A 12,424-nucleotide genomic window follows, 5' to 3' on the forward strand; every position below is an offset into this window, starting at 1 on the left:
ACCTGGGCTCACCGTGGAAAGATGGGGGCAACACAAAAAACTTTAGAACTGGGAGTTATTTGAGGCCGGCTATTCCGAAAGGATGCCGTAGCTTAATTTGAAGTTGCTTGCCAATATGACATCAATGCATTATAAATCCATTATGAATACGGGAGATAGGAGTTGATGAGAGACAAAGTTGGTGACAGTGGATGTGTGTTGGTCTACATCACCACAATGGTAAGTTGCTACTGGCGCCGACTCCTATCACAACTACTCAGAGCTACATCAGAACACCATTTGTGCCACTTCCGGCAAACAGTTCAAGTGCACCATGTGAAACTACTTTGTTCCCAGCAGATTTGATTTCTCATCATCTCCTGCACATGGAAGATAACTGATAGCGTGGAACCCATTTGGAAATGGCAAGACAACATGTTCGGAAGGCTTAGCCAACTTCCCAGACCTTAGAGGTCGAGTCCCATGGAAATACATAAGAACATAAAAACTACGAGCTGAAGTCGGCCACCTGGCTCTTTGAGCCTGCTCCACCATTCAATAAGATCACGGCTGATCTTTCTGTGGCCTCAGCTCCACTTACCCACCCTCTCACCATATCCCTTAATTCAAAAAAATTATCTTAGCTTTAAAAACGTTTACTGAGGAAGCCTCAACCACTTCACTGGCAGGGAACTCCAGAGATTCATAACCCTCTGGATGGAGAAGTTCCTTCTCAATTCAATTGGAAATCTGCTCCCCCTACTTTTGAGGCTAAGCCCTCTTGTCCTAGTTTCACTTGCCAGTGGGCACATCCTCTCTACTTCTATCTTATCTATTCCCTTCATAATTTTATATGTTTCTAAAATGTTCTTCTAAATTTCACTGAATGTAATCCCCAGTTTACTCAATCTCTCCTCATAAGCCAACCCACTCAACTCTGGAATCAACCTCGTGCACCTTCTCTGCACCCCCTCTAATGCCACTACATCTTTTCTCAAGTTGGGAGACCAAAACTGAACGCAGAACTCCAGATGTGGCCTCACCAACACCTGATACAGCTGCAACATAGTGTCTCTGCTTTTGAACTCAATCCCTTTAGCAATGAAGGACAAAATTCCATTTGCCTTTTTAATTACCTGTTGCACCTGCAGACCAACCTTCTGTGATTCATGCACAAGGACACCCAGTTCCCTCTGCACAGCAGTGTGCTGTAATTTTTTTATCATTCAAGTAATAGTCCTTTTTACTGCTGTTCCTATCAAAATGGATAACTTCACATTTATTCATATTGTACTCCATCTGCCAGACCTTTGCCCACTCACCTAAACTATCAATGTCCATTTGCAAAGTTCCACAGTCCTCTGCACACTTTGCTCTACCACTCATCTCAGTGTCATCTGCAAACTTTAATACACTACACGTGGTCCACAACTCCAAATTATCTATATAAACTGTGAATAGTTGTGGTTCCAACACTGATCCCTGAGGCCTCACGAGTCACTGATTGCCAACCAGAATACCACTCATTTATTCCCACTCCTTCCTTCCTGTTAGTTAACCAATCCTCTGTCCATACTGATACATTATCCATAATGCTTTGCATCTTTACCTTATGCAGCAGCCTTCTGTATGGCACCTTGTCGAATGCCTTTTGGAAATCTAAATACACCACATCTACTGGGTCACCGTTGTCCATTGCGATCATAATGTCTTCATAGAATTCCAAAAGATTAGTTCAGCATGACCTGCCCTTCCGAAACCCATGTGGTGTCTGCCCAACAGGGAAATTTCTATCTCGATGCCTTGCTATTCCTGATGAAGGGCTTATGCCTGAAACGCCGATTCTCCTGCTCCTTGGATGCTGCCTGACCTGCTGTGCTTTTCTAGCACTACACTCTCGAGTCTGATCTCCAGCATCTGCAGTCATCACTTTCTCACTTTGCTATTTCTTCCTTGATGAGAACATTTTCCCCACCCCAGAAGTTAAGGTAACTGGTCTATAATTGCCCATGTTTTGTCTACCTCCCTTTTTAAACAGTGGTGTCACACTTGCTGTTTTCCAATCTGCTGGAACTGCCCAGAGTCGAGCGAATTTTGGAAAATTACCATAATTTGCTATTTCTCCTGCTATCTCTTTTAGCACCATGGGATGCATTCCATCAGGGCCAGGACACTTGTCTACCCTTAGCTCCATCATATTGCCCAATGCTACCTCTTTCGTGATAGTGATTGTTTCTAAGTTTTCACCTACGGTGTTGATGTCTGGTTAATCATGTTACGTTTGGTTGATTTTTTTGACTCAACCAATTCAGAGATCTTGTAATATATCCAAGAACAGGTTGGATTTGAAACTGGGCTCCTGACTTTGAGGTTTTGACATGATCTCTAGGCCACAAGAGTTCCTTTTTTTTGTTTATTTCCCCCCTCACTACTGCCATGCAGCAATCGTGCTTATATTCCAACACCCATTTTTAGATGCAAGATACAGTGAAAACACCAAGTGAACATGACTTTATTAACACTCCACCACCAGGAAGGTCATCCGTCTGGCCAATGAACCAGTGACAAGCAAAGCCCAGAGAGAGTAATGCTTACATGAAAAAAGTGAAAGGGAGGATAGGTACTAAATCAAAACAGAATTGGAGGGGGAAATAAAGCACTCCACTCCCCGTGGTGACTACCTCTCCCTCCATCTCCAGGGACACCTGGGCCCGAACATAACATGGAAAAGGTGAAGACAGTCAGCCATAATGATCTCCTCCATGGCTTGCTGCCGGGAACTGTTAATGGCCAACCTAGCCAGGCTCAGGAGTAGACCTATGAAGAGGTCCTGTGACCTGCCAACCCCCCTCCACACCGGGTGCCCAAAGATCAGGAGCATGGGATTGAAGTGCAACCAAAAACATCAAAGAAGATCTTTAAGAAAACTAAAAAGGAAGTGCAGATGCGAATACCCTATGCATACATGGTCCATATACTCCACAACACCACAGAACAAAAAGTTGGGCTGAGCTCCTCTTAAGTTTGATATTGACTTCAGGTTGATATGAAACAGGTTATTCAGTTATATATGAGCAACCACAAATGAAACACTGTACCTCTAAGACTGGGTGGAATGAGAAAGAGTAAGATTGCAGAAGTGAGGATCTCTCTCTGTGAGTGATGAGATAGATGTTGTCATGAAGATGTGCCATATGTAATATTACTTAAAAGACCTACGTTTCAAAGGATTATGCAAAAAATGATTTATTTCTATTTTATGGACAAACATAGCATGATCTCTCTAAAAGAGGTTATTTAAGTTTATTGTGCACATTGGAAACTTCTTCTTAACAAGGCTTCCCAGAAGTCACCTGACTGGTGATATTTCTACAGTCCAGGCTGGGGCTGTTTTGAATAATGATTGGCTCAGAGATGTTATTGTTCTATGTCGTTCACTGGAGGAAAGCCTTCCAGAAACAAGCTGCACAGTTGGTCTCTCCCATTTCTGAAAAGAAAATTCTGTTATTGAGTTTCAGGAGGAAGCCCACTGCTTTTTTTTTTATGAAAGGCTGATCAGTGACTGGGCCACACATGCTAAAACAGCAAAGGAACAGACTCCAGACCATCGTACACTTTATCCTTTTGCCTTTAAGAATAAACCCTTGGCAAATTTTGTTTTCCAGAATAACAAACTCTGCACTTTTTAAAATCCTCTTTTCCTGAAGTGCATGTGCGTTTTGGGGATGTTTAAGAGAGATTAGCATTTATGCTTGTATTCTGGTTGAATATGTTAACCCATTGTCCATCTAAATTGAATAAGTGGTTTGATCGTAAACCAGTGTTTGTGTTTATTCACTCGTGGGACATGGGTGTCACAGGTTGGCCAGCATTTATTGTCCTTCCTAGAGTCCCTTGAGAAGTTGGTGCTGAGCTGCCTTGTTGAACCACTGCAGTCCACATGCTGGAGGCTGATCCACATGCCTTAGGGGGAGAAATTCAGGACTTAGACCCAGCAATGGTGAAGAAGCGGCAATATATTTCCAAGTCAGGATGGTGAGTGACTTGGAGGGGATCTTGCAGGGGGTGATCTTCACATTGTCTGCTGCCCTTGTCCTTTGTCGATGCAAGTAGACTTGGGTTTGGAAGATCCTGCCTCAGGATCTTTGGTGAATTTCTGCAGCACATTTTGGAGATTGTACACAGTGCCACTCCTCAGCATCAGTGATGCATTGAGATACAGTGATTAATTGGTCATTTGGGAACTGGAAAAGCATTTTTATTTGAGGTTGTGACCCATGGAGTCTTGGAGCTCAAACAAAAATACCCTGCTCGAGTTTTGGTCAAAAATGTATTTAGATTTCAATCTCTTCAACTGGCTTGAAATCTGCTGATAAGCTTTGATCCTTCAGGGCAAAAAATGAATGAATTTACTTGAGACTGAATAGAACACCTGCCTTCATGTGGAGATGAAAAATATTACACAAAAGCTTATAACTTCACAGATATTGGCTCTTGTTACCCTTCTGGGCTAAAAACAGGCAAAATTACTCATTGTTTCTGGTACATGTCTCATGTCCCATTGATGTCTGAAATAATTCAACAACTACATTATGTTTGATTTATGGTGACCATGTCAAATAAACGTTTGGGCCTCTTGTATGTTTTCATGAGGGACTGAGCATCTATCTTAAACCAAATTGGGGCACAGTGCCACATCCTAATTTCCTGTTACAAAAGCAAATTGGCCTTGCTGCCTGTTCATCTCATCCATGGCACTCCTAAAGGTCACTTCCACCTTGTAATTCTACCCCCCAATCACCGGTCTAGCCAAGTCCCATTTGCAGTGGATACTGTCTGTGCACCTTTATTTCCGGTCATCAGTGATCTCTACATTGGGAGACATCTCTGAAAACTTTGCAGAGCAATCAGTTGTGCGTCTTCGTGGAGCTGGGGCAGAGAATTGAATGCGTTGGCCAGAGTTTCCTCGATACTAAGAAATGCATGAGCAACAAACAATTGTCTTATCGCGGTGAGGACATGACCAATACACATTGTAGAGACTGAAGAGATTGTTTCAGAAAGGTTCCATCTGTGATTACTTTCACCTTTAAAAAATATATGAACTAAAATATTGGTACAATGAACAGCCAGGTATATGAAGCATTCCATGTTAGAATAATCACAAGAGTGTAGCTTTTGTGTGGCAATTAAGACTGGCATGCAATTCCGTATGAAAATTTCTGAAGTCAGATAATTAAGACTGATTGCTATCTGTGAAAGCTGTATTGCAAAATCATTAAGTGTAACGTCTTCCTTATCGAGTACCAGACAAAAGACAGACACTGTTGCCATGGTGACTGCTGTGACATTTTTTTTGCGAACAGGAGATAATTTTGAAGAACTATCAGTTTGTACATGTGCGAAGAAAGAATCACAAGAAGAGCTCTGTTGGCCATTCATCATTGATGCGTGCTTACATGCGAAACTTCCATCCAATATTCTAAGTAGCTGAATAATATCAACATTGATGTAATCTATTGAGTCAGTGAAAATACCCCAGGGTATCACAGTTTTCATTATAAATGTGGTGAAAAATGAATAACATAATTTGTGTTACAGCTGGGATTTATCACTGACTTACGGGCATAAAGTATTTCGTTTCTTGATGTGTAATTCAGTGAATGGAGGGGTACTCACCTGTGCAAAATACTAACTTCCTCCGCAGCCTATCCACAAAGTGGCTGCCTGTGCTGCAAAACCATCACAGAAATCCTGCCAGAGAGGGTATGAGCACCTGCCGGTCAGTTTTGGCAGTGCATTTGCGACAGGATACGTTGCAAGGATTGAGTTGCAAGTCCTGGAGAAAGACCTGCACGTCGAGGGTTTGCCCTCAATGCTGGCAGTTTTTGTGCAGAGTTTCTGGGTGGGTGTGCGGATTCTTGGAGTCGCACGCATGTGCCTCAATTTCTGATGAAACACTCTCGTTACATCCTCCGCTTCTCTCCTGAACAAGCCGGCCATCTGTGACCGGTGATGTTCATGGAAGTGGCAATTCAAAAAGTTGCTCAGCAGCAATATTTGGGGATCTCTGAACAGGAGTACAAAGGGATCAGAGTGATCAAGTCAGACTTATGTGAAGGAAATACAGGTGACTGCTAGAAGTGCTGGTTTTTGGTTATTTTGCAAAGAAAGCAACTGAACTGCATGGATTCTGTGTCTGGGACAAGATGCAGTTAGCGTTCTCTGTTGTGTCACAACTCAAACCAAGTTCTAATATTTATGTTGCAGTCAGGACTTGGAAAAGGTTCTTGAGATTGTATTGCTCACAAGAAGCAAAGTGCCACCAAGTGTTTAGGACATCTCAGAGTGGAACTTGAAAAGACTGTTGGTTGTCCTTACTTGACTTAACTGAGCAAAATTAGAGCTGTGAGAAAAATAACAGAAATATTTAAGAAAAACAGATGTTGCTGGAGAAACGCTACAGGTCCAGCAGCATCTGTGGAGATTTAAGAGCTAATGTTTTGAGTACAGTGATCCTTGTTCAGAACTTATAGTTGCTGAGTAAAGGGGTATGTAAGCTGAAGCCAAAGGGTGTTATGGTGGGGAGAAAAGGAATGAAGGACAGTAAGGCAGAAACAATCGCGGGGCAGACAAAGGGACGGATGATAAAACCACCAGGGAGAAAGAAAAGCTGACAATGGGGACCACAGATAGGTACAAATGGATTGGCTGTGCTGAAAGCAGCCTCATATCATGTCAAGTGTGGGGACGGGGAAAGGACTTGAAAGAAGGTGCTCCGGCGCTGAAATTATTGGACCAGATATTGAGTCCTGAAGGCTGCACGGTCCCCAGTTGGAAAATGAGATGCTGTTTTTCCAGCTTGTGCTGAACCTCACTGGAAAACTGCAGCGGCCCCAAAAGAGAAATGTTGGCCAAGGAACATGGTGGTGTGTAGAAGTGGCTGTCAACTGAAGTTCAAGGTCATTTTTGCGGACAGTATGTAGGTGTTTCGCAAAGTGGTCACCCAGTCTGTCATTTGTCTCCCCAGTGTGGAGTAGGTCAGATTGTGGGCTATTTTGAATGGCGAAGTGAGTTGTCAGTGAAAAACTGTACCAGTAAATAAATACTGGATTGCATGGAACACAGGAAAAGGAAACTGTTGGGACCAGAACAGGTGCAGTTATTGTTGCAGTCCTTGATAGTCTGGCTATTCAGAAAGAGTTTCAAGGCCAGATCAGCAATATGAAGAATTGTAACCTCATCTGAAGTTTAATTAAACTCAATTAATTGATGGAGGGGGCTACTGTTGAAAAATTGAGAAATCACATTTGATCGCATTTGATACTTTCATGCATACACTGGGATGTTTGATCACAATATGTTTCCTGTGTTTGCAAAGTGTTGATTCTGTGTTAAAAATAAATTAAGCGTGGATTGTAGATTGTGTTCATGATCTGACTTGTATCATATACAGTCATATCTGTCCGTGCTGACCAAGCTAAGCTAGTTGCACTTGGCTGCATTTGGCCCATATCCTTCGAAACCTTTCATATTCATGTACCTGTTGAGATGTCTTTTAAATGTTGTAACTATACCTGCATCTGCCACTTCCTTTGGCAGTTCATTCCACATATGAACCAACCACCCTCTGTGTGAAACTATTATCACGCAGGTATCTTTTAAACCTTTCTCTTCTCCCCTTAAAAATATGCCTCCCTAGTTTTGAAATCCTCCAAACTAGGGAAAAGACCTTTGATATTCAACTTATCTACGGGTGACATGATTTTATAAACCTCTATAAGATCACCCCTCAACTTCCGACACCCCAGTGAGAAAAGTCCCAGCCTATTCAGCCTCTCCTTATAACTCAAACCCTCCAGTCCCGTCAACATCTGGTAATTCTTTACTGAATTGTCTCTAATTTAATAATATGCTTCCAATAGTAGAGTGACCAGAACTGTATATGATACTCCAAAAGTGGCCTCACCAACATCCTGTACAACCTCAACATGACGTCCCAACTCCAACACTCAATGGTCTTGGCAATGAAAGCAAGCATGCCAAATGCTATCTTAACCACTTTACCTCCCTGTGATGCAACTTTCAAAGAACTATGTACCTGAACCGCAAGGTCTCTCTGCTCGACAGCACTACCCAGGGCTCTTCCACTAATTGTATAAGTTCTGTGCTTCTTCGTTTTACCAAAATGCAAAACCTCACATTTATCCAAATTAAACTGTATCTGCCACACCTCAGCCTATTGGCTCAATTGATCAAGATCCTTTTGTAATCTTAAATAATCTTCTTCACTGTTAACTGTACCATCAGTTTTGGTGTCTGTGGAACCTTGTGGCTTTATTCTCTGAGTTCGCCCACTGGTTATCAGCTGTTTGTCTCCTTTAAAAATAAAGATTATTTGATTCTCAACAGAGCATGAGGCGGTTTGGTGCTCTCACTGTAAAGTTTAGTCTGGGCACTGTAAAATGTTTCGTTAACACCTAGGGAGTGAGGGCATCATCATCTCTCTGGATAAAGGAACAGTCCTCGGAGAGGTGAAGAGAAAGCTTTTTCACTTGGCCCTTTTGCTCTTCAGAACACTCAAGCCCAGAGAAATAATTTGCTGTGAAGATCGTTCAAAGCAGAGCTTGGATCAGCTCTGGGGCACTGAAGAATTTGAGTGATATGGTTATTCGGTAGGAAGGTGGAATAGACTTTGAAGTTTATTGACTGGTGTGGTTGACTCCAGGGGCTCTGGATGATCTAATCTTGAATTATTACGTTCTCAAGCAATGTCTCTTTGAAAACTTGCATCTCAACAGTTTCTTTGTCTTGCTTTTCAGGTTGAATGGCTGAAGAATGAGGAGCCGATTGATCCAAAGCGTGAGCCGAACATTTACAGTACCGCAGAGCATGATCTCATCATTGAGCAAGCTCATCTCTCTGACTCAGGCAACTACACCTGTGTCGCTACAAATGTGGTTGCCAAACGACGCAGCACAGCTGCCACGCTGACCGTGTTTGGTAAGAAGTGAGACCCGGTGGCAATACAGAGGAACCTCAATTATCCGAACGAGATGGCCAGGCACTATTTCATTCGGATAATTGATTATTTAGTTAATTGATTTCTTCTGGGGCTCGGAGTTTTCCGTGAAGTCTGTTCCCGTTCAGGATTCTAGGCAGCAGCACAATGCACGCCACCCTTCCCCTCAACCCCATCTGCCCCCAGCCAGCCCCCAACCCCCTCTGACTCCCCCTGCTTGCCCCCAACCCTGTCCGCTCCCAATCCAGTCTGCCTTCACCCTGCCCCCCTCAGTGACCACCCCCGCCCCCAACTCTGTCTGCCCCCGTCCGCCCACCCCCAACCCCGCACCCCCGTTCATCCCCACCCACCTTCCGACCCCCATCCACGGCTCCGCACCCCCCCCCCCCCCCCCCCCGGGGCAGTCGGTCTGGACACCAACAGTAAGACTGCTGCCTCCTTTGTAGGGTGAGTCTCCAAATAGCATACACACACAGCCACATGGCCACCTTTTTACTGCAATCTTTTGACAGGTTCCACCTTTGCCCTGTACAGGACAATGTTAGAGAGATTATCTGGGCAAGGGGGGTTTAGGGTTCACCCCTGTGTCGAACTCCAGGGGAAGTGTAGAGGGAGAGAGAGAGAGGGCAGGAGGTCAGTCATTTGGAGACGGTGCTTGGATTGTCCAGGACTGTTCTCGGTAGTATTTCAGTGAGCCAGGTTTGTTTTTAATCAATGTATGAACAGCTCTTTGATGTAATGTTTCTATTGGCACCTTGAGATCCCCTACGGATAATCTGAAATTTGGATAATTGATATTTGGATAATCGACATTCCCCTGTATTTGGATTAACTTGTATTTAAACAGAGATGTCCTGAAGCACCTTGCAGCCAAACGTTTGGGATGTGGAAACAGCCCTCGGGTCCCAAAAGGTGGCAGGCTTGTTCAGCAGAGTCTCCGACGGAAACAAAAAAAGACTGAGTAGAATCTTGAAGCTTTGTTTATCAGGAAATTGGGTGATGGGGTAGGGGAGCGTCTCTTTCCCCTTTATGAAGCAGAATGGGGAAGTTGTGAGGGCCAGCAGAGCCCCATTAACATTCTTGACGGTTTTGACATGGGGAGAATTACGCTGACGCAGGAGGCGTCCCTGGAGCTATCTATGTACCCTGGAGTGCTCTGGATACTCTATCATTGGGTTTATTCGCAACAGAGACTGATACATTTCTGAGTACTGAAGAAATTGGAATAGAGGTATTGTGCAGGATCGTGGCATTGATGAGAGTGGACAGCGGTTTCAAAGAGTTTACTCCTTTTCCACATATCAAAGACAACAGACCAGGTTATATGGGGACCCTGTGTTCTGTGTATCTGTACCACACCTAACAACACCACCTCCCCACCCCACCCCCTTCAAAACTGTCGGGTCAGTGGGGAACACATCCATGGTAAAAGCGGGCTGGCCAGGGTCATGTTACACTGGAAACAGTAGTCCAGGTGACACTTTTGCTCTCATCCGGCAAAGACATCCCGGCAGATCTGAGAGAGAGAGTCAGAGTTTGGAGGGATCTGTCGAGACTACAGCCACACCTCAAAGGAGTTTAGACTCTCGAGGCCAGACTGTAACCCCGTGCAGAGTTGAAGTTGGCTGGTCCTGGCTTCAGAGCCAAGGCCGGTCAAGGGAGGAGAGCTAAAGGCAGGATATGACCTTGTGATGGTAGTTCCCACGGGCATAGGGCTCCAACCAACCTTTCCTGACACTATCTGGCTATCTGTTTAATTCAAGCCTCCCTTTATTATGGCTTAGATAGACCATAAGAAATAGGAGCAGAAATTAGGCCATTCAGTGTGCTCGAAATGTCGACTCTCCTGCTCCATGGATGCTGCCTGATCAGCTGTGCTGTTCCAACACCACACCTTTTGACTCATTCAGCCCATTGAGTCTGCTCTGCCATTCAATTATGGCTGATAAGTTTCTCTAAGACCGAAAGACATCGAGGCAGGGGAGGATGAGACCCTGTAATGACTATAAGTTTGTCATTTAATTGACTATGCCCAAGGGCAGGAGGGATGCCCAAGACCTTCACTGCCCCGCCCACCTTCTCTTCGCAGTCCCCACCCTCCCTGCCCCACAAAATGAGGTTGGCTACATTTTGCCAGCTTTTGTTTTTCTTCAGTCTTGGGATGTGGGTGTCGCTGGCTGGGCTAGCATTTATTAGAGGCAAAAGAAACTGCAGATGCTGGAATCCAAAATACAGTTGACAAATAGGAGGCTGCAACAGCACAGCAGGCAGTCCTGAAGAAGGGCTAAGACCAAAATGTTGACTTCTCCACCTCCTGATGCTGCCAGATTTGCTGTGCTCTTCCAACCTCCACTTTGTCTACTTTGGGTCAGCATTTATTGTCCAACCCTGGTTGCCCTTGAGAAGGTGGTGGTGAGCTGCCTTCTTGAACCACTGCACTGCAGGTGCTATATGTTGACCCACAAAGCTGTCAGAGACGGAATTCCAGGATTTTGATCCAGTGACGATGATGGAACGGTGATATATTTTCAGGTCAGGATGGTGCGCTGACTAACAAGTGTCGTGGTGTTCTCAGGTACTTGGCTTTCAAGATGGAAGTGGTCGTCATATTGAAAGGTGCTGCCAGTGGATCTTTGGTGAATTCCTGCAGTGCATCTTACAGACAGCACACACTGCTGCCACTGAGTGTTGGTAGGGGAGAGAGTGGATGTTTGTAGATGTGGTGCCAGTCAAGCAGGCAGCTTTGGCCTGGATGAAGTTGAATTTCTTGAGTGTTGTCGGAGCTGTACGCATCCAGGCAAGTGAGGAGTATTCCACCACACTCCTGATTATGCCTGCAGAGCTGGTGATGGAGGCAGCTACGACATCGACTTTCAAGGGATTTTTAGATAAGCATGTGAATATTCAAGGAATGGAGATATATGGACCAAAGGCAGGCAGAAGGCGATGATCTTTGCGTCTTCACAGTTCACTGGAGTCGTGTCAGATGATTGGAGGTTGGCAAATGTTATTCCCTTGTTCAAGGAAGGGAAATGGGAAAACCGTGGGAAGGATGTTGGACCATTCGGCGCAGCCACTTTGGCGCCAGCGATTCGGCGTGGCCGGTTTGGCGCAGACCCATTTAGACGTGGAACTGTTTCGGCTCAGGTCATATTTATTCCTTTTCAGGCTTAGTTACAAGCATTAATGAAAGCAATAAAAAGAAAAATAATGTTTATCCTATTCAGTAAAAATGTTAAAAAGAAAATAAAAATGAAAGAAAGAAATAAGGTAAATACGAAAAATCTGAAATATGACATTTATTCAAAATTATGGGCAATCCCTCGTAAATACTTAGTCATTTCTCTCACTAAATCTTCTTACAAGTGTTTGTATTCTAGCATCTGCTTCCCTGAATTTCTTCAATTTCAACGGAATATCATT

At 44.2% G+C, this 12,424-nt stretch overlaps 1 protein-coding gene across 3 annotated transcripts in view; it reads left to right on the top strand.

The window, feature by feature from the left end:
- The window catches only part of LOC140459648 (netrin receptor UNC5D-like), a 453,166-nt gene that overhangs the window by 331,090 nt on the left and 109,652 nt on the right, over positions 1-12,424 (top strand). For all 3 annotated transcript variants that reach the window (XM_072553978.1, XM_072553979.1, XM_072553980.1), the window contains exon 5: positions 8,802-8,982. In XM_072553978.1, the coding sequence (XP_072410079.1) occupies positions 8,802-8,982 (181 nt within the window). The remainder of the gene's footprint in view (positions 1-8,801; positions 8,983-12,424) is intronic.

The sequence above is a fragment of the Chiloscyllium punctatum genome, chromosome 35 (genome assembly GCF_047496795.1).
Source record: "Chiloscyllium punctatum isolate Juve2018m chromosome 35, sChiPun1.3, whole genome shotgun sequence".
Taxonomy (NCBI): Eukaryota; Metazoa; Chordata; class Chondrichthyes; order Orectolobiformes; family Hemiscylliidae; genus Chiloscyllium; species Chiloscyllium punctatum.